Below are 27,951 nucleotides of genomic sequence, written 5' to 3'. Positions count from 1 at the left end.
ACCAACCGCTGTTGGACTTGGCAATTTTGGAACATAAAATTAAACCCCTCTTTTGGGGAAAGTACACCCCATACACCAGAATATATGGTACACAAACCAAGGAAAAGTACAACAGAAAAAAGTGTATTTATAAAGTATGTGCTAAGCACAGATGCATCTTAGGGATTAATATAATTACAGCTGAACATGTCATGCATTTAGATCACTTTCTCCCAAAGCCAAAATACTGGTGCAAGTGTTTTGCTGCTAAGCCTGAAAGAGAATTTTAATTCTAGCTAATTGCACAAACACAGTTTTACAATTTCTTTCAGGCTTCTGAGCGTGCAAGTTTGTCCAAGGGCACTCTATGCAAAGGAAAGGAGCGGCTTCGATTTCATGGAGCTTTGCCGTGGAACAGGTGAAAAGCCAGTCAAGAGCTTATGGGTAAAGATCAGAGAACAGACCAACACGGAAGATGTTCGTGGCAGGTATCTGCTACAGGCTGCCCAACCAAGAAGAGCAAGTAGATGGAAGCCTTCTTTAGGCAACTGGATGAAGCCTCATGATCGCAGGCCTTGGTACTCATGGGGAGCTTTAAACACCCCAGTATGTGGTGGAAAGTCAACAGAGCTGGGAGCAAGCAGTCCAGGAGATTTCTGGAGAGTGTAGCAAACAATTTCTTCACACAACTGATCGACGAGACGACTAGGGAAGGTGCTCTGCTGGACCTGTCACTGACGAACAAGGAAGAACTCATGAGGGAGCTGAAGGCTGATGGTAACCTTGGCTGCAGTGTCCAGGAGCTGGTGGAGTTTAAGATACTGAGAAGTGTGCAAGACAAATAGTAGAGTTACAACCCTGGACCTGAGGACAGGGGACTGTGGCTTGAATAGGGATCTACTTGGCAGGAACCTATGGGACATGGACTGCAAGGGCAAAGGGACCCAAGGACAGATAGTTGATCGCCAGGGATCCCTTCCTTAAAACACAAGGACAGCCCATTCCAGTGTACAGAAAGTTGAGCAAGCGTGGTAGAAGGCTGGCACAGATGAACAGGAAAGTCCTGACAGAGCTCAAACACGCATACACAAAGTGGAAGCAGGGATGAGCTGCTTGGGGGGAATACAGAAACATGACCTAAGCATGCAGGGATGGAATTAGGAAAGCCAAAGCTCAGCTGGACCTGTATCTAGTGAAGGGCAACAAGAAGGGCTTCTACAAATACATCAGCAACAAAAGTGAGACCAGGGAAACTGTGAGGCCATGGCTCCGTGGGGCACAGGACCTAGGGATATGGAAAAGGCAGAGCTATTCAGTGGCTTTTTTGCTTCGGTTTTTACTTTACAGTTTTGTCTTGAGGCCTCCCAGGTCTCTGAGTCTAGTGGTAGAGACTGGCAGAGTGATACCTGACTTACAGGAAAGCTGGACTGAGTTAGGGACCACTGAAGTCAACAGGGCAAGCACAAGTCTGTGGAATCACATGGGCTGCATCCAAGTGTGCTGAGGGTTGGCCGATGCAATTGCAAGACCCCTCTCTGTGATCTTGGAAAGGTCACAGCAGTCAGGGGAGAGGAAAAAAAGCAAAAGTCACGGCCATTTTCAAGAAGGGCAAGGAGAAGCACCCAGGGAATTATTGGCCTATCAGCCTAACCTCAGTCCCCAGGAAGATTATGGAGCCTGTCTTCCTGGAAGCCATGTGCAAGCACGTGAAGGACAAAAAGGTGACTGGGAACAGCCAACATGGATGCACCATGGGCAGATTGTACCTGACCAGTCTGACTGCCTTCTGTGGTGAGCGGATGGGCTCTGTGGACAAAGGGAGTACAGTCGATGTTGTTTACCTAGACCGTAGTATGGCCCTCCACAGCCTCCCATAGAATCCTTCTAGCCAAATGGGTAAGAAATGGACCAGATATACAGACTACAGCTTGGGTGAAAAATTCGCTGGACCGCTGAGTTCACAAGGTGGTGAACAGCAGCACAAAACCCAGCTGGCTGTTGGTTACCAGCAGTGTCCCTTGAGGGCCACCAAGACCTATAATGTTCAATATATTAATGACCTGGATGACGGGATGGAATGCACTCCCACCAAGTTCATAAACAACAGCCAAGTAGTGAGGGAAACTTTTGATAGGCCAGAGGGTAGGGTGGCTAGTCAGAATGGAACTTCAGAGCCTGGAGAAAAGAACTTATAGAAACCACATGAAGTTCAACAAAGGGAAATTCCTGCACCTGGGACATGACAAGCCTACACAGCAGTACAGCCTGGACATCAACTGGTTGGAAAGCAGCTTTGCAGAAACAGACCTGGGGGTCCTGGTGGACACAAAACGGCATATGAGTCAGCAGAGTGCCCCTGCAGTGAAGAAGGCCGTCTAAATACTGGGCCATATTAGTAGCATATATTAGGCCACATTAGCAAGAGCATAGCCAACAGGTCAATGAAAGAGATTAAACCCCTCTGTTTAGCACTTGTGAGACAGGATCTGGAGTGCTGTGTCCAGTTTTAGGCTTCCCCGTACAAGAAAGACATGGACATACTGGAGCAAGTGCAGTGGAGAGCAACCAAGATGGTCAGAGGCTGGAGCACATGACGTACATGGAGAGACTGCAAGAACTGGGTGTGTTCAGCCTTATGAACAGATGGCTCTCAGGGGATCTTAGTTGTCTTCGGCTACCTAATGGAAGGGTATAAAGAAGACAGAGCCAGACTCTTCTCGGAGGCATGCACTAAAGAACAAAGGACAACAGTCATGAGTTGCAATAAATCTTTTTTCACCATGAGGGTGGTAAGGCCCTGGAACTGGTTGCCCCAGAGAGGCTGTGAAGTCTTCCACACTGGAAATATTCAAAGCTTGACTGGACATGGCCATGAGCAACCTGGTCTAGCTGACCCTGCTTTGAACACGGGGTTGGATTAGATGATCTCCAGAAGTTCCTCCCAACCTCAACTGTTCTGATTCTAAATGTCCTTTCAGGGAACAGAGGAGAAATATAGAAAACACTGAAATTTTCATCAAATTATGTCCCAGGTGTTACCCTCAACATTCTAGTAAGGTGAAACACTAGCAGGGCTTTTGCTTCCATCTATCTGGGCACGCAGACTATACCAATGTTAAGGAGTGAAAATAGATAGGCCCTCCAAGTCTGAAGGAGTTCCTGGATGAGAACTGTGAGGAACACAATGGAAAACAGACAATTAAATGGGAAAACGCAAATACTTTAAAATACTTCCTCTTAGCAGAGTGTTTAACCACAATAAATAACTGGCAGTGCTTTTTTTTCCTCGTATATTTGAATTCTAATTACTAAAGAATAATATTTTCCAAATCAAAACAACTAATCCTACACGATCCTTTTAAATTCTGTTAAACTAAGAACTTATGCCAAATGAGAAAATTGAGCATCTTCTGGGATTTTTTTTGTTCAAAAGATGCTTTCAGAGTTCAGGCTACTGTTGAAGCCGAGATTCAGGAAAATTAAAAGTTAAAAATAACAATAGCCTAGGAAGAATAATTTAGAAGGTTCCTATAAAGGAATAAATTCCAAGAGCAGAAGCAAAAAGGTCAGACATGGCTTATTGCCTCATTTCATCTGTTCTTTACTACTCTTGTCATTCAAAGCAGAGGGAAGGAGAGCCTGAGGGATATTTGGAGCATTTCCAGGTGGCATAAAAATATTAATTGCACACCACATTTCTCCAGACCCTGCCAACAGAAACTATCCCGGGAGAAAATACAGAGCACCAACTTGCTGAGGGAAAGTTTTGGTTGGGTTTTTAATTTCTCCAAGCACCAGTCACAGACCAAAGGAGGTACTACCGTGACAGGCACTGTACATTCAGTTTTGCGCCGTTGCTGTAAACGTTCCACCTTATGTCTACACATTAACATCATGCCAAATATTATTACAGTGCATGCTGTTTATTTGCCAGTATCTACATGAGGTAGCTTCAGTTAGCATACAAAGCCTTATGCATCTTAGGAATTCCCTACAGTTAGGTCCCTCCACTTACTACAGCAGCATCCAAAAAGCTACAGCCTGCTCCCACTGAAGGCAACAGTTCTGCAATCATCTCTAATGGTCAACCAAGCTGTGTTCAAAACTGGTATGAACTGTTTTGAGCACTCACGGAGAGAGGATGCAGAGGAAGTCCCGCGAAGAAACATCTGCAAGCCATCCTCGCTGTCACTGCTACTGGCCATACTGTTTCTCATCTGCATCACAGAGAGCTGTGAGCAGAGACTAGGCTGTCGATCAATCTTTTTTGAAGCCTAAAAAAAAAAAAAGAAATCATTATTATTTAAAAAAAGGTATCAAGTAAATTAAAATAAAAATGGAAAGTAACTATTTCCTCTGTAGTAGATGCTCTGGTCTCAGCTATGACTATTCGTGAATCAAGAAATTGGTTAGAACAAAAGAGTCTATGCAGTGTAAATTGGTTTAAATGAAAATAGAAGATGCCAGAAATATATTGGAACTAGAACACTGAAAAGCATGAAACCTCAGATTAATTACTCAATTTTAATTCTGGTTTGCACTGGATTTTTCACGTATTTTCCTACAGAAAGGCTGATTTTTATTATTTGGTAATTCATTATTTAGGTATGATGTTCTGTAATTAAATACAGCCTTTATGACGAGCCTGGTCCTCCTTGGTAAACAAAACAGCATGCTATATAGAGAGTTTAGCAATTTATATCTTAACAGAAGTTTGTTCACTTTCCTGGCTTTTTGTTTCATCATGTTAGAAAACAGTGAATGACATTCCTTCCTCATAGATGATCATTGGGCTCTTGATTTTACTGAAGAGCCATTAAATGCATCACATGAACATTACACTCCACCTGTCAAATGGTCTTAGGAACTTCCATTTGCTTTGAGTAGCCTTCCTGAGAAGTCTTTGTACTATAATATTCATATGAAACCATACATATCTTGTTAATATTACTGTAAGTCAGAATGCTATTTTAGGTGCATGTGGAAGGTCATAATCAATTACAACAGCATAATGGACAACTCGCCTTTACTGAATTTTAAAAGTCAGGAATTAGTGTTCTATTTCATGTGGAGAGGAATGACTTCCTAACAGTAGTGAAAATCTCCTTAGGTAGGAAAAAATCACAGGGTTCCTTACAAATAAATGGATACTTTTCTGTATTCCAACATACAATGAACAGATACTCTTTATCTTCTTACTACCATCTTGATTCTGAAGAATCTATACTGAATTTTAGTTGTTGTTTCTTGTACATTCTCTGTGTACAGAACTCAACTACAAAACTTGCTGTTGAGATTGTCACCAGTTAAAAAGCATTAAAGACACAGGTAATATATCTATTTGTCAATGAAGCCTGTGAGAAGTGACATGTGCACAGGGTGCTGGCAATGGGGAAGTGAAGGAGAATTTATTTGACGGTTCTTGTCCTCTGTTACGTAGGAAGGGCTTGTACAACAAGATTTTCATTTGAGGAAGAATAAAAAGGTACTACAAATTTCCCAAATGCTTACACTTAATTTTTATAACATGCATTTTCAAAAGTTACTGTGATAAAACAGCTACAATAATTTTAAATTCATGTGACTGTTGTCACTAAAAATAAAGACTTGGTACAAACTGAAGTTATAGTGTGCAGATGTTAACTCAAATGAGGGGTGAGGTTTGGTGGTTTGATAAGAAGGCATGATAAGGACCTTTCACTTAAAACCAGCCAATGACAACATCACAATGACTACTTTGTTATACTTCCATTTCAAGAAATATCTATACTAGTGCTGAAGCTCTACAGTGCCAGAAGTCAGCAGCACAACTGTGTTGCAGATGACTTTGTATACTAGGTGTGACAGCCTAATGCTGTCATCCGTGTGTAGAAAAAAAGAAAACTCGGGAAGGAACGAGGAAAGAAAAGAGGAAAATAAAATAGAGAAAAGAGAGAAAAAAAGAAGAAAGAGGGAAAAAAGGAAAAAAAGCCAAGGTGAGAAGGAGCGTGGAGAACAGCAGTCTTGCAGGAGAGGCAGCCTGAATGCAATCCTTAGGACACACAAGAGGCACATCACTACATGTTCCTTTCAGATGCCACACACCAGAAATTACTTACTGTCTATGCAGATGTGGGTTTTATTACAGAACATTCCCCTGTAGTTCTCTTTTATTAAAAAAAAAAAAAAAAAAAAAAAGCTTTAACCACATACTTTATAAGATGCATTTTACAGAGTACATTCCTGCTAGATCACTTTTATCTTACTGCATTAGTAAGATTAAAACAGTGATCTGAAATAGTTTTGAGGATCTGATTGCAAGACAGTGTAATCCTCTATTTCATTGATCAGAAAGCAGAATAAGCAGTGCTTTATTGCTACTAAATTGTTGCTCCAGCAATTCCTTCTTTTCTCATTCTATAGCAAGTACAAAATTGAGCAAACTTACAATGTCTAATTAGCCATGAAGACACGACAAGTTAAGCCTGTTGTACAGTAGCAGTGGCAATCATTACTTTTGGATCATTTTCTAGTAAATTCACAACTTTGCAGAAGTAACTATTTAACCCATATATGAGGTATTTATGGGCAATCTGATGAGAAGGATTTTTGCTCTGAGTTAGTGTGAGTTAAATCAATACGGACAGAATACAAAAATACTGTATTATAAAACTCATTATAAAGCTTATTACAAAGCTGTTCATAAATGGTGGTGAAAGTTCTTCAAATAAATTATACACAAGAACCCTACAGCCACTACATAAATAATAAAAAACAAAACAAAACAAAACACCAGCAGGTGAGTTACTGTCCAAATCTTGAAAAGCCATGTCACTAAGTAAGGAGACAAAATGAAAGTAAAACAAGATAATCGATATATCCACGACTGGGCCCCGACCACTTACCGTGACACCTAAAACACACTCCCTCTACTTGCAAAGAAGAATGAGTTATATTCAGAGCACTGAATATTTTATATGCATTTATATTTATTTATATTTTGTATGTATTTCATGCCTCCTTCCACTAACTACATCGTATCAACCTAACATTCCCCTTTCTTTTTTGTATTTGTAACCCTCAACACATATTGAAATTATTCTTCTTGGCAATCAGTTATTACCCAGTTGTTTGACCCCCAGCAAGCAAATTCTTTAAGAAAAAACCCTAAAGCTTCTTTGTACAAAGGCTAATGAGAAAAGATATCCAGGGAGAAGCACCTTTTTAGCTCCCAGCCATCATGTCTAGCTGGATAGAAATATTTGCGCTAGCTGATCAGTTCTGAATCTCAGTTACTCATCTTTCTTGCACATTACTGTGCTAACTTGAACCAATATTGCTTCTGACAGAAATGTTGTACTGACTCATACTTTGGAACTAAAAGGCAATGATGAGTGTGAATTCAGCAGCTGACAGCAGCAGGCTAAAAAAAGGTGCTTTAAAACTATTTAAAATTGAAGTAACAATACTTTAGAGTGTGGGAGAAAAGTTCCCAAATGAAACTTCAGTTGCTTACCTTGTCATTTAAGGTTGGGTCATTCAATGAATAGAGTTTATTTGTAATATCTTTGCCAATAAGATACTTAAAGATCTCAAAAAGAAATGGCTCAGATTCCAGAAAATAAGTCAGCCTTTCCCTGGACCAGCACAGGAACTTGCAGTTATCGTCTGCGATAATGGTGACCTGAGAAAATACGTGCTCAGAATTAGTACATTTTAAAATGATTTAAAATTAGCACATTTAAACGTGCTTTAAAATAAGCGATACCATTTTATTTGTGCCTCCAGTTGAAATAAGTCTTCAAGCCATAAAACTTTTTGGTATCCCTTAGAACATGATATTTACAAAATGTAAAATATCTCAGCTATTTATTAGCATCATATTTTTAACTGATAAGCATGGCCAGTTTGTTTTTCAGCAAACCTGGCAGGAGATAATAGGAGAATATCTCTCATAAGTTCCCAAACAGTGAGCTGTGAACTAACATTTGTGTAAGAGGAGGTTTACATATAAAGTCAGTCCTACAGCGATGACACTACTCGCATCCCAGTAGGCCTACACGTCGCTTGGTTTTATTTTATGTCGCTGTCACCAAACAGGAACAAGTGCTATAATCCAAAGATCTCCATCAAAGAGTTTTTAGTGATTCTTTTTTTTTTTTTTTTTTTTTTTAAGTTTAACCTTTCTCTCTTCACTGTTTACTCTGCTGATCCTGCAAGTACCGCCTTCTAGCAGTTGAGCTAAGGATCCGTTTGCTCAGTTACTGATAATTCAGCTATCGATAGTTATGGAGGAGCTGGCATCCTCTCCAGGGTGGCTGGACCTGACCGGTTCGTCCCCCTGTGCCGGCAGAGGGCAATGGCACACCGAAACCTGTGCCGCTCCGTGATACTCAACAGCGGGTTTCGCAAGGGAAAATCAGCCATCTACGAAGAAATCAGGTGCTCTCTGCTATCATAAACTAACGTTACCTCCTGAAAAATTAAAAATATATAAAGCCTAAGAAATAATGGGAAACTGTCACATATGCGTGGTATTTTAACTTCACGGTCTGCAATGCAAGCACACAGGCTGAGGAGGAATTTGCCAGCGCTGCCAGCAGATGGGGTCCTTAAGATTGAATCCGTGTCCTCTTGCAGCGACAACACTGAGAGCGTTTATATGGCAGTAACAAGCAGAATTCACAAGTGAAGGCTGTACACCACACCAGATTACAATAATTTTTAAGGCAGGCAGAAGCCTTTCCCCTTCAGAGGGACTGACTCGTAGCTGGTCGCCTATGGGAGAAATAGGCTGTGCCACGAGGGCGGCCGTGCCGCAGGACGCCTTGCTGCTGCGCACTGAACACGTCTGGACAACTCTCTCCCCTTGGCGTTAAGCCTAGCGTTTGACTGGAACATATGACTTCAATCACTGGTTTTAGATTCTACATTGCTTTCCCTCCCTCCACTTCTGCCAGGGTATCCGTGTGGATGCACCCAGTCAGCCACCGTCCGGTCATTATTACACATACCCTGTTAAAGAATATCAAGTAAAAGGTAGCAAAATAGCCATCTCAGTACTGTGGGAAAAAACCCCAAACTTCTCTAACAGTATTTTCTCCCCACAAGTTATACTATAAGATATCCTTTAATGTACTAGCATAATTACACTGCCAGAGACGTACACCCTTATTGTTGCCCGTGTATTTTTATTCTATACTGTGATCTCTTTCAGCTTATGTTGCTTTAACAACTTTCAAAACGACAGAAGCATTCACACGTTTAGATAAATACCAATTTCAAACTACTTGTGACTGAATTTTTAGTCTTTCATTTTAGTAACACCAAATATTACACTAATTATTTTTCCTTTTCTGTTTTTGAACCAGTCATGACACTGCTCACATAATCTCTTTCCAGTAAAGCCATGTCTTAAATTATTTGTCCTGAATAATCTCTTAACACAAAATAACTTGGAAACAATAAAAGGGAACAGAACAGCAAAAGCCACACTGCTCAGCGAACACCATCATAATACTGTTTTGCAGCATTTCATTTTAAAAGTTATTCTTGATATGGTCCAATCATGAAACACCAATACTAGAAAGCTAACAAAATTACACAGGCAAAATAGTTCACTGTTGATCAAATTGATACTCTGGGTTGTTTTTTTTTTTATGAACTCATTCATTCATGTGCACTGACATTTAAACCGAAGTGTACCTGGAATTTCTCACCCCGGTTCATCTGCGTTGATCGAAATTCAGGAGAATCTATAAAGGCACAGGGGTAAATATTATGCAGAAAATGCCCTCGATAAGACACCTTCATTCTGGAAATAAAAATGCGTGAAACAACATTTTAAAGTCATGGACGTTGATTAATTTAATCTAAATTTGGATATGATAACTGACAATGGTAAAGCAGCAGGTAATAGGCAAAAATATGTTAATCATCTGGAATTTCAGCCCCAGAGCTACCCTATCTTCTGCCCAAACCTCCACCGATTCCAGGCAGAACAGCCAATTTGTGTTACCAGATGTGGTGTGTATCCTCAAGACATTCAAAATGAAAAAGGTCTGAAGGCTTACACTGTACAGCCTGACCAGAAGCAGGCTTCCTTTAGATAACTAGCTTTGCAGTAATGAGCTGCTAATGACTTCAAGGAAAAATGATGAAACCTGATGTCACTGTTGCCATCAACAGAAACCCACTGGCCAGAGTTTAGCAGGAGCTTCAAGACTACAGCCTGGCCACGGGCATTGATTTTACCCTTTCTCACCTGGGTCCTGTCAGCCTCTGGGCAGCACACCTGACCCCTCTGCTTGCACGTACCTGTGCAATGAATCAATTCCAATAGGCCCATTGTTTTAAAGTCTGCTGGAGGGTTATTTTTTCCTTCACTCGTGCACAACATTTTTTAACCTTAAAACCTACGAATGCACTAAGAAGATGACTTAGATATCTAAGATTCAAACAAACCTCTTGCTTGTTCTGGAAGACACTGCCTTTGGTATTATACAAATATAATTCCCGCTAAAATGCATGCAGCTCCACACACAAGTAGAGAAATAACATGTTCCCACAGTAAGAGACATCACTGTCATTTGAAAACAGTGTCACAAAATAGTCTAGGGCTATAGACTATTTGGCTGTAGACCACAACACGGTACAAACAACATAATTTAGAAACCTAACAATACCCCCAATAGCTTTCTAACCTATTCAACCATCACACAGAGCATAAAACTGTCCCCAAGCTTTATAGAACCTACTTCCCCTTCAGCAGGATGCTTAGCCTATCATCAACTGATGTTTTATCTTCTGCAGCATAGGCTTGACCTGTCTTTAAAGTCTGAATGTTGCAGAATTGTCCAGTTAGCCTTTGGAAGAGCTCTGGAGGCACATGAAGAGGTTCAAACATTCTCTTGTAGAGGCTGCTAAGCTCCTTTTCTATCTTGATCTACAAGGCAAAACCAGAAGACATCAATAAACACAAAGGCATTAGTTAAAAAAGGCTAAGCCTGCGCACACGGTTTAGTTGCTACATTTCATGAACACCTTTCTTATGTTTAGGCAAGGAAAGAACCGGTAAATGTGACATCTATCCACAAACATTGCCTAGGATAGGGTGACCAAAACCTTATCTAAAATGAGCCAGGCAGGCACATTGGTGCTTTAGGATGCTGTTCCATCCAAGTGGCGCATTAAATCAGACACAAGGAGTCTTTTGAGACGTCTGTTGATGTAACAGCGAATAGGACTCAGGCCAGAATTACACAGGAAAAAAATGAGGTTGCCTGCATTTTTCACACCACATGCACACCTCGTTCTGGCCCTCTCTCAGGCTCCCCTGGGAGCCCCTTTCATCCCTGAGCTTCTTGGCTTACTTGCACTAGAAAAGCAGTACTATGAGTCCTGAAAAACAAACCCATCATATTGAAACCACGTGTGATGAGGGAGGGAAAAAGAAAAAAAAAAATAACAACATTGCCAGCTGAACATCCCACATCTAGGAGCCCACCCAAACTCAGGCAGCGGCAATGAAGGAAAGGATGTTGGCTGAAATCCCAAGCTTGGAAGTCTTTCTTGAATGAAGGCAGCAGGGAATGAGACAGTATCACAGCCTCCCCAAAAGCAGAGGCAGCCTGAAGAAAGCCTGCATATTTGGTGGGAGGAAAACAAATTAGAACAATAAGCATCAGATAATGAAAAGATAAAATACACACAAAACAGAGAATAAGGAAAAAAAAACAAGAAAAAAGGCAGAAAAAGAAGAAAAGGAATCACTTCTTCAACAAATGAGACTATTCCAGGTTTATACATTTTTCGATATTTCTTTATATTTCAATCTTAAAAACAGGGGAGGAGAGAAGGCAGCAGCACAGGAGTCCAGGAGTCACTTTTCAGCTGACAGTAGCCAACAGTGGGAATTGAGAAACTCCTGGTCACCGTGAGGCTAGAGGAGGTGGGGAATCCAAAATGACCATGGGAGACCCCGGACTGGCTGAGGCCCATGAGGACATCAAACTGTAACTATTCCCTCCCCAGGAAAGCATTTTAGCATGAAAATATTAGTCTTTAACCCCTAAGAGATGTATTCCACATCAGAAATCCTCCCTGAGCTGTTTTTCCTCTGCATGTGAAACAGTAAACCAGGCATAATAAAAACTTTTTGGAAAATTGAGGTTTCCCTGTTACATTTCACATTATTTAAATACAGGAAAAATTGAGTCGAGGCAGAAACTTTCTAGATGTGTGGAACCATATTTGGAGTATTAGACATGCAGCTTCAGTCACTGATGCAATACGTGCCACCAAACACCATAAGAATCACTCTGGCAGTGACAATCCAGTGGGCAGAGATTGTGGGTTAATCCCACAGAAATAGTATACAATTCATTATTAAACTGCTTAGCAGGAAGATGCTTAGCTGCTTCTGTGACCTTGCTGTTACCATTTCATGACTTCTCAACCTTTATACTTCTACAAAAGCTCAACAAAAGGATATCCCAAACCTGCAGACTTCACTTTTTACCCAGACAGCCTCAAACGATGAAAAGTAAAAGCAAGTTTGTAAGCCAAGAGGAGTTTTATGCAGCCTCCATGTGAAACACACCAATACCTAAGGGCTTAATGTAAAAAATTCTTGTGAGAGCACTTCTGAGAAATTTCTTTTCCTTACATATAGCCAAACTTATTGTCAACTTTGTGTACAGTATCTGTGTACATTTACCACCCACAACTGTATTAAAGCATTCAGTTTCTTAGATTTTTTTGATCTGTCCATACATAAGCTTCAGTCAAACGTGAATTACTGCCCCCTCAAAACATTTAAATGGATATTTCCATTTCATGAGACTGTCAACATTTTGTTAGGTGTCCCTCCTTCTACAAATTAATCTCTGCCCAAGAAATGCTATCAGAACCAAGAACAGGAGGGCTACAATATAAATGTTCAGACAAGATTAAGAATAAAGTCACAGAATGACATAACGGTGGAAGTTGGAAGGAAGGGACCTGTGGAGGCCATCTGGTTCAACCCCCCTGATCAAGCAGGGTCACCTAGAGCAAGGTTGCCCCGGACCATGTTCAGATGGTTTTTGAATATCCCCAAGGATGGAGATTCCACAAACTCTCTGGGCAACATGTGCCAGTGCTCTATCACCCTTACAGTAAAAAAGTGTTTCCTGATGTTCAGACGGACCCTCTTCTGTTTCAGTCTGTGCCTATTCCCTCTGGTCCAGGTACAGGGATACTGTTGCCCCTCTTTGCTGCAGGGGCCCATTGCTAGCTCATGTTCAAGCTGGTGTCCACCAGGACCTCCACATCCTTTTCTGCAAAGATGCTTTCTTGTTGAGCTTCATAAGGTTCCTGTCAACCCATTTCTCCAACCGAGGCTGCTCCAGCTGGCTGCCCAACCTTCTGGTCTATCAGCCGCTCCTCCCAGTTTTGTGTCATCAGGGTACACTCCACCCCATCATCCAGATCATTAATGAAGATATTGAGCAGGACTGGGCCCAGTATTGACCCCTAGGTTACACTGCTAACATACATATTAGTGTAGTGTGTACAGCACATACCTCCAACTAGACTTCATACTCCCAATTACCACCCTCAGCCCAGCCATTCAGCCAGTTTTCAACCCATTTCATTGTTTCCTCATCCAGCTCCTACTTCAACAGCTTCTCTGTGAGGATTTTATGGAAGACAGTGTCAAAAGCCTTACTGAAGTTAAGATAGACAATATCCACCACTCTCTCCTCATCTACCCAGCCACTTACTTAATTGTAGAACGTTATCAGGTTTAGTTAAACATGACTTCCCCTTAGTGAATCCATGCTGGCTGCTGCCAATCACCTTCTTGTCTTTCAAGTGCCTGGAAATGGTTTCCAGGATTAGTTGCTCCATTACCTTCTGGGGGACTGAGGTGAGGCTGACCAGCCTGTAGTTCCCTGGGTTCTCCTTCTTGCCCTTTTTGAAGAAAGCAGTGGCATCTGCTTTCCTCCAGTCCTCAGGCATTTCTTCCTGTTGACCCGATTGTTCAAAGGTTATCAAGAGTGGCCTCACAATGAGATCAACCAGCTCCCTCGGTACTCATGGGTACATGCCATCAGGGCTCATGGTCTTACATAAGCCCAGTACATCACCTGACCTCAAGTTACGCTGGTTTCACACTGAATCAATTACTAATTAAAACCTCCACCAGTGACTACATTTACATGAAACTGAGGTTTTTAATTTTCTGTATGTTCCTTATGCCACAGTCTTTAACACCTCAGAGGATCTCTACATGGACAAAACAGATTGAATTTAAAACTGGTAAGAGAAATTGTCTTGTGTCAGGGATTGCCCTAAACTGTTTAATTTCAAAATATGTTCCACGTACCTGTGAAGTTAGATGACAAGTGGTTCTGCCCACTGGTTCTACAGGAACTCCCTCATTTTTAACAGCCATACCAATTCAATTTGCACCTCTTTCTATATGTGACCACAGTTAAGTTCCTTTCTCAGATGAACATACAAGTAGCTCCCAAGACTCACGAATTCAAAACAACACATCCAGACCTGAGAACAGGATTTGGCCCTGGAGTGCTAATGCAGCCCCTTAACTAGCACGTAATTCAGGTTTCATGATGCTCCTCTAATGCACAATACTTGAAAGAAAAAGCAGCCATAACCAGCTCCTTAAAGATTGATCAAGTTGGACACTGTAGATATATTTTATATGGTCTCCCTCATAACAGACTATTCACCCTTCACAAGCGCAGCTGACTGCTCCTGCAGTCACGCTCATGGGTCATATTCCAAATAAGCCATAAGGGTAGGTGTAATGTTTTGTTCAGCAGTAGTTGAAATATTCTGGGATGCTGCCAGAGCTCCGAGTCAGAGCTCTGTAGAGACACCGATTAGACTCTTTCAGCTTCCACTCAGACTAAAAAAGCCAAGTCTGTAAAGCTCCAAGGAGTCAAAGCCACAGAAATAATCTTCTGGTCAGAAAAGAAACTCACTGCTGTTTTGCATGCTCCATTTAATAAAATAAATATTTAACAACTGAACATATCAATTATTCATTTTGTAATATAACTAAATGTAATTATTCTTCCATTCCTTCCTTTCCTTAAAAATGTCATTTGTGAGGATGACCAAATAAAATTGATTTTGAGATGGGCAATATAGTAGTTGCAGACAGAAAATCTCATTCAAAATTAGTTCCTGAGAATTTTTTTTTCCATTCTCTAGCTTTCTACAGAGAAAGCACTTAAAAACAGCCTTCAAGCTCATAATTAACAGAATGTTTAAGACAGCTAAAAAGACACGTGTGACTACAAGGCATCACTTCAAGTAAGCTTGCTGATCATGGTCTGTAACAGAGATTCATATATTGTTTGGGATATTACCCCGATTCAACTATTGTTTAAATTCACCTGATTTAGTTGGTATTTAGAGCCCAATTTTCAGAGAAGCTGAGTACCAACAGTTCCCAGACCCCAGATGCAGTGGTAGGAACACAAATCTGAAAGCCAGACTCCAATTCTCCACTGTGTTACAGTTTAGATCAGCATGAAGCAACTCGATTCCTCCCCCCACCCCCATACTGCTAGGGAGCAGCAATGAAGACTACATAAAGCTACGTTAGTAGTTTAAAATGGTTGTGTAGGCTTGCTCTCTCACTGTGGAGAGGGACATCAGTATCACATCTTGATCAGATAATTGGGTGGGTGGGTTGAATTACACTGGACAACCAGCTTAAACTAGATGTTTAACCTGGAGACAGATGAAGTAAGACAAGATGACTCCAGTTCCTGTTTCATGAGGTACATCTACTACTGCAGAAGTAAAGACCACAAAGTTATCTCTACTCTTTGAAAATGCTCTTAATTGTTAGACTCAAGTATTACATGCTTCCTCTCAGAGGCCCTTCATTTCTGAGAGTGCCCACTTCCTGAATGATGTAATATTTCAGTACAAGTATCAGAATGTAACTGAGACAACTTAGGAAAACAGTCACTGTCTATGTAGAGCACTTCCCAGTTAAAAGTATTAGATATTCCTCCTACATTTCACTGTTTCTATTTCCTGCACATTTCTGCCTTTAGAAACCAGTTCAATATTGCAGAAGATGAAGGAAAAAAAGGGAGAGATTCAGTAAAGGCATCTGTGGTGGTGGTTTCATGATTTTACTTTGTTCTCTATCCAAAATTATAGTGTGTGTCAAGATGTAGTCATATGTTTTAGAGTCAACATAGCTGACATTTGGTTTAGGACGGCTCTTCTGGTAGAAACTCCAGTCGCACCAGAAGGAGCATCTAGGAAGTCTTCGCATGGAAGACTGTTCCTGCAAGCTCCTTCGTTCCATTCAAGATCTGGAGCATGGAGCTGGGGGCATTGATCTGAAGTAAGCACTGTAAGCTTTACCACCACCAAAACCTATTTTGAAAGGGGACCGTGCACATCTACAAAGGTCAGGGTTAAATGACTATGACATATGTGCCAGAGAGATTTCACACGACCAAACAAGAAAGATGAAGTTTACAATTCAACCATGTCACTTCTGTTGTTCATTAAATTGGTGGAAGATCATATTTGGATCACAGTGGGATACCTAGAGTTCACATTTATATTCAGAAAACTTATTTGAAATGCAGCTGACTTCAACTACTTATTATCTGTCATTTGTTAATGCAACTGTAAGTACTCTCACTGTCCAAGACAGAATTTTCATTAGATCTTTCCAATGCTTTATTTTTAGTTTGAGAAATTTTCCTCATTCTTCCCTATGGAACAGTGCTATGTTTTGCCATGGTCAGAGAGAAAAAGCTACAGTCCGTAAATTCATATAGAGATAAAGGTGAAGTGAGTAGTTTTACATTGACAGTAATTTGGTATATGCATTACCTTAAAGTAGAGCACAAATCCTAGGTCGTGATCAGATACAGCAATGGGAGTCATGCAAAGAACTAGACAGATTAAAGTATATATATATATATATAAAAAATAATCCCAAGACCACCAGCACAAACACTGTTTAAACATTGCTGGACTCAAGCACAAGCCCATGACCTTCGCCAGGGAAGTCCTCTAATGACGTTGTATCCAAATTAGGACACAGTCAAGGATGAGCACAAAGCATAGCAGGCACTGCACTCAGGTGGATGCCAGACCTACTAGCTTGCCTCCCAGCAGGCATCTAGCTGTGCAAGTGTTCCTTCGCTGTTCTAGCATGAAGTCAAACAGCAGAGTCTGCGGCTGAACCACATCTCGGGTGTCAGTGGCTGGAGCACAAGCTTGCTGTCTAGAGATGCAGTTGGAACTCCAGCTCCCTCAGAAGTCCTGCTCTCCTCTGGTTTCACTCAAGAGCCAGAGAAGTAGGAATGTGGCTGTCTGAACAGTTTCCACACCATGGATCACGTCAGGTGCAAAGAACTGTTTGGTGTTCTTGCCATGACATGGGAAGTATTTAGTTAGGCTCTAACAAGAACCTGATACTAAACTTCTTTATGCAGGACTTACCTAAACCTGCACGGTCTTCTATTCCACAGAGTTTCTCATCCTGTCTCACCCAAAGCTGTTATGCAACTCGACTATTATTCACTCTTAAAAGTTCTGCCCAAATTATGTGCCTTGAATAAGAGTTCTAAAGGGGAAAAAAAAAAAAAAAAAAAAGAGACTTATCTTACACTAAGTTTCCTTTCAAGTCTTTCTGAAAAAAAAAAAAAAAAAAAAAAAAAAAAGAGATCTCTCTGTACCATCTCATTGTTGGACAGCAAGCCGAGAACTAAACTTGAAAAGGAACTAGTGTTAAGGTGGGCAGGGGTGTGTTTAAAAAACAAACAGAAAACCGATTTAAAAATAATTACTGAAAATATTATGTATTGCATCAAAACTGTATATTTTTCATGTAGTATTCATACAGACTGTAATTTCTTAAACGTAATGGAAGGAAAAACACTGAAATTATTTTAAGTCTTAGTAGACTAGCCATGTAGTGCTGTTTCTTTGTATATCAGAACTAATTCTTGACAACTGTAAGTTGTAAAGGTCATGTAGCCCAGCAGATGTTAACCTTTGGGTGATTCTGTGCTCCACAGTGGAGGAACACTGCTGTAGGTAGAACCCTTCCTTTGCTAGTATATATAAGTAATGTACACAATTTACCAACTTGTTGTAGACAGATGGAATTTAACCTTTAGCCTCTTTTAATATGCTGTGGTTGCCCATCAGAGTTTCTTCTGCAGTTGTTTTTAGCCATACTGGTAAAGATTTCAGCCCTTCTCCCATCTCTTTCATTTCCTTTAAATTCTTCTTCCTTTGACAGCTTGCTCTGGCTCTGCTTAAGTTTAAATCCTTAACTCCCACAGCATTTTAGAAGATAGAATCATAGAATGGTTTAGGTTGGAAGGGACCTTGAAGATCATCAAGTTCTAACCCCCCTGCCATGGGCAGGGACACCTCCCACTAGACCAGGTCGCTCAAAGCCCCATCCAGCCTGGCCTTAAACACTTCCAGGGATGGAGCTTCCACTGCTTCTCCAGGCAACCTGTTCCAGTGCCTTACCACCCTCAAAGTGAAAAATTTCTTCCTAATATTTAATCTAAATCTACATTCTTTCAGCTTGAAGCCATTCCCCCCTCATCCTATCACTACATGCCCTAGTAAGAAGTCCCTCCCCAGCTCTCCTGTAGGCCCCCTTTAGGTACTGGAAGGCCGCAATAAGGTCTCCCCAGAGCCTTCTCTTCTCCAGGCTGAATAACCGCAACTCTCTCAGCCTGTCCTCACAGGAGAGGTGCTCCAGCCCTCAGATTATCTTCGTGGCCCTCCTCTGAACCCGCTCCAACAGGTCCACATCTTTCTTATGTTGGGGGTTCCAGATGTCCACCGAAGTCTATTTTCCTACATTTCCTCTAACATTCTCTGCCGAGAATTCTAGTTTATTCTATGTAAGAATAGCTGTGGTTTTGCACCTCGTGTATGATGCACAGTCTATGGGAGTGAACAGCACCTCAATTCTGCTGAGAGTGCATAATCAGAGGGAAAGGACAACAGAAATGGAGAGCAAACCTAAAGGCAGGTCCTCTTAGAGGTAGTTTTCTACCAACTTTGGAGACTGACAGTTTATCAGTCAAGTTTCACATCTTTACATAATTCCTTCTTTTTAAATCCACCTTCATCCACTTCTGTCACTTATCCTAACTTCTACAAATAATTCTGCTAACAAGTTTACTAGAGGATTTAAAGAGGCACTTCAATAGGATGAAGCCTACACTATAATGTACAAAACCAACCCAGCCTATGCTAACATGGCTTTTTAGTATACAGCTGCAGTCACAGAAGAAAATGCTTTTCTTTCTTCACTCAGTGTTGATTTATACATTTTAAGACACTTTTTTTTTTTTTAAACTCAAACACAAAACAGTGTGTCCTCCTCCCAAGACGATCCTTTACTCTCCAATAACATTTTATTTAGATTTTTGGAAAGGGTTGTATGGGTGTGGACCCAAGGACTGTTATCCCTGTTCTAACAACAGATGACAATGCACTTTTAAAAATATAGATAAGTTTGAAGGCTTGGTTTTCCAGGGAAATGAGTTTATATCAGCTGGGTGCTCCTGCCTTTTGCAATAATTTCTGATTTTGTTAGCCAATTCCTGTCCCATTTGACAAAGACGATATTAAAAGGCTAACTTGGGTGGGTTGAGGGGAAGCACAACATGCTAACTTGGTGGCTTCATTTAAGGAAAAGAATGCAACGTGAGCTCATTCCATATTAAAGACCAGAGTATCTGCATAGGACATCTAACCGCAGGCACAAACACAGAGTCTGGCTTCACTGGCTCTACATTATAGCCCCACCGTTATTTTGCGTGGTGCATTGGGCAGCATGGCCAGGGCTGACTAGCAGAAATACCGCACAGTTTCACCATGCTGCTGTTTCTTGATGATGACGACACATAAATGGATTCAATAGTCTAAAATTATAGCATTAGCAATACAAACCAAAGACAAACTTATCCTTTAACTGGGAAGATTACTCTCCCAAGTAATCCCAAGATTACTCACTTTAAATGACTAGAAATATTTATTACACATCTATAAGTGCCTAGTAGTAGATCTGCCTAACTAGTTTTAAGCTATCCTTGAGGAAAAGCAGAGGTCAAGCACTATGCTCCCTTGCCAAGAAAGGAGGAGGTTGCTAGTTTCCCAGCTGCTTTCTTGTGCAGGCTGCGTTGACTTGGTGAAAAATTTCTTTCCAGCTAGTTGGTTTTTGGTGGTTTTTTTTTTTTTTTTTTTTTTTTTTTTTTGTGTACCAGCTGTTAGACACTTCCAGAACGTGCCTGATTTTGGGTAAAGGCAGAGTTATTCTACTGATAATGTAACCCCATATATATTCCTGTAATCTTCACATTATAGATCTATCTGTCTTAGATTTTGGAAACAAGAGAATGTAACATTAACATTTTGAACACTTAGCACTTCAATAACATTTGATCAGCACATAATAGCAACTATTAGTTTAAAGATTATCTAGTTTTGATGCGCATATACCAACAGAAGGCTGGGTTGCTAATAATTTTGCGGAAACAGAATATACTTCTGGATGAATAATACTAACAAAATACATTGGTTTTCTATTGGATATACATTTAGCTGAAGACAGGGCACAGAATCCTGTAATTTTGGTATACTTTTCAAATATATTCTTAGAGTGCATTTGAAGAAAGTTATCCCAACGCATCCTTCTGAAGGCATCAAAAGGAGTTGCAACATTCCCAGACATGACCCTCAAAACTCAATGAATGCAGTAAATGGGATAAAAGGAAGGATCATTCATCATTTTTGCTGCTTATCTCCGAGCCCCAGCGATGTTCAAAAAGGGCAGCAGCATTTTGCTTACCTTTAATTTGCATTTAAAAGGAATGTGGCAGTACAAAACATATGGGCTAAAGCACTTATCAATAAAGCCAAGAGTGTGAAAGTCATTTATAGATGGATATCAGCATTTAATTCTATTTTGAGATAACAGAATAACAGTCTGCTAGGGGACTTGTAATTTATCAGTTTCCTTCCCCACCACAGAGGATGTTCAAGACTTAAAAGTGAGGTAAGAAAGTTTAATCCCTCCCAAACTCCTAATTTAAAAAAAATTACTGTCCTGGAATGCTCAGTATGTTTTTATTTCATGAGTTTGTATTGCTGTGCAATTCATTGGTTTGTCCAGCAAACATGGGAAAAACTTCCATTTTCTTGTATCTTACCAGGCTGCTTGTGCAATTTAGCTGTTATACATACCGGTCTTCTCTTATACACTAGGTATATGAAATGTAAAAGGTTGACAACCAAAAACACAGAATTCCAGATCATTATGTCCAAGGCACAACGGTAGAGTGTAGCCCAAATGATGAACAACGCACATCCTGTAAAAATTAAAAAAAAGGAAGTTAAATTTCACTGAACAATAAACACATTCATACAAAGCCATCAGGAATGTGTCCACTGGGTGTAATTACTGAAAGGCAATATATTCCAAAAGCTGTACTACAGTTAGGCTGTGTGGATCCATGCATGCGCTGGTAGCGGAGCTAATCATGACAACGCTACAAACGGGCACTGAGAACAGGCTGACAGCAGACTGCAGTCCTATTGCATGGGACTGCAATACTGGAGTGATAATAATTCAGATCAGGACTGGGGAAAGCAAAGTGGTGCAGCCCATGATAGTCTGTTACTGAAATGAAGTAGAAATTGGACAGGGGAAGATTGTATCTCAGTTAAAAAAGAAAAAAAAAAATGTAGCTTGCAAAACTTTATTACTAGTATTGCATTAATTAGACAAACAAAAGCCTTAAAAAAAACCCTCCTAAGTTACACAGATATTTTTGAAAATTTAAAGGAAGCATCATGGCTGCATTTTGATAAGGTCACAACAGGAACCTGAATTCTCTTTTATGACAAAGAGAAAATTTCAAATGCTTACTTTTTTTTTTTTTTTTTAGTTGCTTTACTTTGCCTTATCTTTTAAAGCAGTTGTCATTATTCATTCTGTATGACTAGGGATACTATTTTTAGCCTGCAAAGACAATACTTATCAAATGATAGATTATGCATCAGTGTGTCTCTCCCAAATAACTACTGTCTGATAGAGATGGCTGTAGAGGTCACAGATATATTTTCCCTTAAGTTTCACGCAAAGACAAAAAGAAGGTGCCAAATTAGCGTCCCTTTCCCCTTTCTCCCTGAAGATGATGCTGAATTAATGAACCCAGTACTATCTATTCTGTCTGGGGTGCTGACTGGTAAAGCAGCAGTTATTTATGAATGAGAAAAATCAAGGTGTGATGACTGATCAGCTGGTTAATTAGACTACAAGGGATGAAGACATGAAGCCTGGAAAAATTGAAGGGGAGTGATACTGCAGAGCAGCACAGAGATGGGGCAGGGTCAAAGCAAAGGGGACAGACTCCTCAGAACCAGGCTTCATTAATTCTGTTGCTCACAGAATAAGTTTGCTTCCACTTGCCATCTTGGCTTGCAAAACTGATTCCGTATCTCTTCAAACTGCAAAATGACCTGCAGACCAAAGTAGCAAGCTCAGCAAGTGCCAGGCTCCCATTGCTTTTAAAACGGGAACTACACAGTCAAAAGGTCTTGCAATGCTTAGACCCTTGGTCATCGGTGCAGTCTGTTTGAATAAGTTATCCTATAATAGCTATAAAAAAAGAAAAGGCAAGGTCATTGTAAATTCAACCGTAGAAGTTCTATCATAAAACTGACCCATGCTGTTATACACATAAGCTTTCTCACTTAAAAGTACTTCAGCATGCTCTGTGTTGTGATACACCTAGGTTTATCTCTGTTGCACTGCAATAACTCACTACTTCTTCTTTGGTCACAAAGGCCTTGTCCCACACAAAGTACAGAGGCTTTGAAATAGCTGTGGGACTGCAAAAGTGTTACAAATGTTCACGTAGCCTCAAGCATGCCCAACTTAGTTTTTCCTCTGAAGTCAAGTTTTGATATAACAAGATGCCTACAGCAGTAGAGGAAATGCAAGTGACTTCAGGAGAAAACAGACTGCACTCCATATCAAAAGCCTGCACTTCTAAATCACCAATTAAAATACTGCTGGCGATCCACAAATACCATGTGTTTGAACCCACATTTAAAGAACACATGGGGCAACATCAAGCTTCTCAAGGAAAACCTCGCCTATTGCAGACATACCAGTCAATGTACTTACTTGAAACCTAAAATTAAGGTTTTAAGGATCCATAGACTTGACTGTGATTTGGATTTTAATGAATTTTAAGCAACCAGTCATGTCTGAAGTAAATGGGGTCCACTTGTTTTCTAGTCAACACCTACACAGGTTTGAAGATGCAAGTTGTATTTCTGGGAAGTTTTAAGAGCCTACAGACATATAACCTCTCTAGAAAAGGTCTGTCAGGGTCAGAAGAGACCCCTCACACCAAAACCACCTTCAGCAGAGTACAACGACCATGAACACATGCTGGAATTTCACCATAAGTTGAAAAGACCAGGAGAAAGCTCCACCACAGTCACAAACCACTACTTCTGTCACAGGAAGGTTGCAAATCTCGCCAGAATAATTCTCCTACCTATGGTGAGCAGGGCTCGCAGAAAAATCATATGAAGATTCAGAGTAGTTGGAATAACCAGTCCAACTGCAAAGCAAATGTTCGCCACGTGGAAAACAAGGTGATGAATCTCTTTCCAGTTTTCACATGCAGTCTCATTGAAAGGCACAAGGGTGGCATTTTTTAAGTCCGGAATAAAACCTAGTGGAGTAACAGCAAGTGGGCTCATTGCTGTAGTATTCATCTTGGAGACTCCTGCAATGAGAGAGAGGGGAAAAAATAAAAATTGTTGAGCATTAAACTGAAAAATATCATACATACACATGGATTTTGGGTTATTTTCTCCCTTTCCAGGACATATTTTTCCATTATGATTCATGGAAAAAAGTTATCTACAAATGCTTTAAAAGGGTAAGCTATTATTTCAGTAATTCTGTACCATCTTTTTCACCTAAGTGCTATGCTTGAAGAATGGCACATTTCAAAATTTGGACCATACGCACATAAACTACACTGCTTGAACACCAGCTACTGTGACTATCATTGCTCGGTACAACATCCTATGTATTCTTCCTACACAAAGAAAAATTGCATTTCAGTCTACCATTTACTGAATGGGTCCATGATCTTAGGCAAGGTAAATATGTAAGAGAACTTAACAATCTAGGTAAGAATTGAAAGAAAAAAAGGCTTATGTAGTGCAAGTCTCCTTTATGGCATACAGAGCTGCTCTAAATAAGGAATAGAAAGTCTTAAAGGAGGAACACGTATGGCTTTTTTTTAATCAAGCAGCACAAGACCAAAACCAGAGACAGCCCCAACTTCTAGCTTTCTTGCAGTATTTTCAGGATCATTTGGAGGTCTCTTTAGCCACATATCATCTCACACATGTTAACCAGAATAGGCAAAAAACAACCCAAACCACTTTTGAGAACAGTAAATAAAAACTACTGTTTCTCCTAGTTGATCAGATGCTACCAGGTCAGAAAGGGCGATGCTGAAGCTGCCAAGTTATGAGACAGTTGCCAGTCTTTCAGAGAAATCACTTGGTCTACTTAGTACGAGCAAACTTGCAAGACCTTTGGTTGTCTGTGGAACTCCTGCAGAAAACAAGACAGTAAAGAAAGCCAACTTCTAATCTAAAAATACATAGGGGGTTTATGTTGTTGTTGTAATAATAGATCTAGCATATTTTCCTTCCACGCCAATTTAAAAGAAAAAAAAAGAAAAAAGATCTGTGAACAAATATTTTCCCAATAGAAAGTAAAAAAAATCCTATAAAAAAAACTACAAAGAAAACTAGAAGATTTCAAAACACTGCCTTTAAAATCTTAAAGGCTGGTCTCTCTAGGGAACTGCAGTCAGTGTTACAAGCACTCCAGAAGGTCTCCTCAACCCAGAGCAGTTCCCATCTGGAGGAACGCGACTGTTCCTAGACGGGCTGTCAGAAACACAGGAGAACTCTGCTTCCAGCGAGGCACATATGGTCCCCCACTGCCACAGCAGTAGAGACTATATGGAGCTCTGCTTGAGTCTTGTTAACGAAATACATGCACGTATCACTGAGTAAACAGGCTCCGTAACATGCAACGCGGTGGGATTTGCATGCAAGTAAATTCTGTAGAGGCAGTGCCCGTCCCTGCCGTGTGTGCTTACTAACTGTCATGTAATTCATCTGCTCGGCACATTTCTGAGCCACAGTTAATACACACAACATTTCCTGCAGACTGGAATACGCTCAGCATTTCGCTGTTATTTGAAAGTGCTGTGAAGTAATTTTGAGTTCCTTGAATTTCATCCATTCCTTTTTTCATTTTCCCTCCCCAGTCAACCTGTGCACAAGGCATGAGCAAGCTAGCCAGTTTCTGAAATTAATCAGTCCTTTCAAACCGTTTTTAAAGCAGTGGGAAGAAAAATTAGAAAAAAAAAAAAAAAACACACACCAAAACACAAAACCCCTCAACCCTCTGATAGTTCCTCTCCAATGCCCAGAGCCTGTCACAGTTAAGGCACGCTACACAACACACAGAGGAATCTTGCGGAATCAAACACCAGCAGGAACATAGCATACACAGTCTCTGTATAGAAATGATTTCATTTATTTTCTTTTCATTGAAAATCTAACTCTTACCAAAGTACATAATTCACTTATTTCTTAAAAGCTCACTTTCCTCTTTTTATTCCTACATCAGCTATTCACAAAGGCTAAGATGTGTGTAGAATCTGTTTATGCCAAAAAAACTCACTAAATTGTTACCCATAATCACGGTGTCCAAATCAATTCATGGTCCAGGTATCACACAGTCTCCTATTTTCCTTTGGCTCTTTCACATGAATTTAGCGACAAGAGCCACGAGAGCAGTTTCACTGTCCTGACAAAGCCGCTCACACGCGCAGCCAAAGCGTGAGCCCGTACGCAGCTGCAGGACTGGCATTTTAATCTGCTCATAAACAGCAGAAAATTGCTAACTCTGCATAACTGTGTTTGCACTCATCTTACACACATCTAATGATCACACTCCTGTTGTTTTCAAACAATGTAAATTCCCTGCACTGGAACAGCAGGACCTCTAGATCTCTTGCAAAAAGTTGAGTTTCTATGTACATTCAGTCTTTGACTGCCAAGTCATCTCCAATAAAAGCACCACTTAATGGGCCATCCCGTGGTAACAGAACAACGCAACCAAACCCACATACCTATGCAGAACCAGCCATAAGTCCATGAACCCATCTCAAGACCAAAATAGGCAGCAAGAAGTAACTTCAGCTACATCTGATTACAAATCCACAAGGCTTTCCAGATGCTTTATTTTTTTTATTTTTTTAATAGCAAAGTTTCATACTCTAACCTTGTGAGAATAGAGGCTACCTTACCCTTTAAGACTTGGCTGCAAAGCATCACCTGTTTGAAGACTGGAAACCCAGCGAGCCTGGTCAACTACATGGCAATCTCATTCTTCTCACGACCCAGCCAAAACACTGCTCCCCTCGTTAGCTGCAGACATTGATGCCAGAACCCACCAGCCATAAACTGTCATAACGGGAAGATGCTTCTCCAACGAGTGTTGACCAAGTCATTTAAAGCCATTGGCAATGAAGCGTCGGCAGTTGCAAGAACAGGATGTTTAATGCTTTTGAAAGTCTGAACCACCTACTTAGCTGCCTAAATTAGAAGCTGGGAACCTAAATTTAGCCACATCCCTTCTTCATAAGCTTTTTCTTTAATAGCTTGAAGTCCTTACATGAATACGTTTGAACATAACTTACTACTCACAAACAAACACTGCAGCATGGCTAACACACTGGAAAACAGCAGAAAGCCACAGAACTTCTCTGTCAAGATGTTATTTTAAAGCTGGCAGAAATAGATTGATGCTATGTGCAAAATGACCCAAGGACAGATTGTGACACTGGCTCTAAAGGAGCGCTGACCATGAATTTCAACTAGGGAGCCTGTTTGAGAACCAACAAAAAAGGCAAGCAGGCAGAGTTACAAGCTCTAACCTGAAATGTTTGTCCACAAGTAACACCAGAAAGACAAATATTCAAAATAATAATTCTGTTAAAATTTTTAGATCAAATTCTTTAGTCCTAACATCCACTGTTGTCAAATAATGTTGAATAATTAGCAAAAAAATCTCCTGTTCAACAGACGAACAAGCAATTTTCATTTCCTACCCTCTGCTACCTCAAAAAGCCAAAAGTTAATTTTTGAAACACTGAATTGGGCCTTTAAAACTTCATTTGAGGGTTACGTGTACCAAGGATTAATACAGCATAAGACTTTAAAGTCCTACGCTTAAGTCTTCGATACATGATGACATGTATTAATATCAGAAGTTAAAAATGCAACCAATATGGTCAAATAATTTTTGAAAAATTGGTGAAACAGGGTCAACTGAAGTGTATGCTTTATGAAACATAAGACAAATAATTAAAAGAATAATTTTAATATCCAGTAAAGTAATTTTTCCTTAATATGGATTCAGATTTACCAAACTAAGAGTTTGAAAACGCAGCTGATTGAAAACTCAGGCCAATTTGTTGGTCAAACAGGTAAAATACAGAACAAATATCAAAAAACCCCACTCAGTGACACTTTAACATTAAATCTAATAGAAACTGATATAGTTAACAACAAAGCCTACTAATTATTTTTATTTGTGCATGAATTTGATAGAGAGTTAAGGTAATAGATCATGTTTTTAGGTCTGAAAATACACATTCTCAGAACACAAATGAGTTGAACTTACTCTGTTTTTCTATGCTCAGGACATCTTTATACAGAAAGCCAAACTTCTGAAAGCCATTCCAATAAGTATTTAGTCGCTAAATCTTCAGACACAAAGATACCTTTAAAACAAATGGTTTTTTTACAGATACCTACACAATGTTCACAGACAGCAAATGTAGC

The 27,951-nt window shown here is 40.2% G+C and overlaps 1 protein-coding gene across 2 annotated transcripts in view; it reads right to left on the bottom strand.

Annotated features, from left to right (window-relative positions):
* The window catches only part of POPDC1 (popeye domain cAMP effector 1), a 33,283-nt gene that overhangs the window by 3,850 nt on the left and 1,482 nt on the right, over positions 1-27,951 (bottom strand). Inside the window, exons 2-8 of one of the 2 annotated variants that reach the window (XM_082481486.1) lie at positions 27,791-27,890; positions 23,559-23,792; positions 21,232-21,356; positions 10,716-10,903; positions 9,664-9,772; positions 7,475-7,642; positions 4,112-4,253 (exon numbers count right to left, since the gene is read on the bottom strand). In XM_082481486.1, coding sequence (XP_082337612.1) covers positions 4,112-4,253; positions 7,475-7,642; positions 9,664-9,772; positions 10,716-10,903; positions 21,232-21,356; positions 23,559-23,781 — 955 coding nt within the window. In that variant the 5' untranslated portion in view covers positions 23,782-23,792; positions 27,791-27,890. The remainder of the gene's footprint in view (positions 1-4,111; positions 4,254-7,474; positions 7,643-9,663; positions 9,773-10,715; positions 10,904-21,231; positions 21,357-23,558; positions 23,793-27,790; positions 27,891-27,951) is intronic. The other variant, XM_082481485.1, reaches the window with a different exon arrangement.

This window comes from Vanellus vanellus (assembly GCF_965231255.1).
Source record: "Vanellus vanellus genome assembly, chromosome: 3".
Classification (NCBI taxonomy): domain Eukaryota; kingdom Metazoa; phylum Chordata; class Aves; order Charadriiformes; family Charadriidae; genus Vanellus; species Vanellus vanellus.
This window is presented reverse-complemented; position numbering and strand designations above follow the sequence as displayed.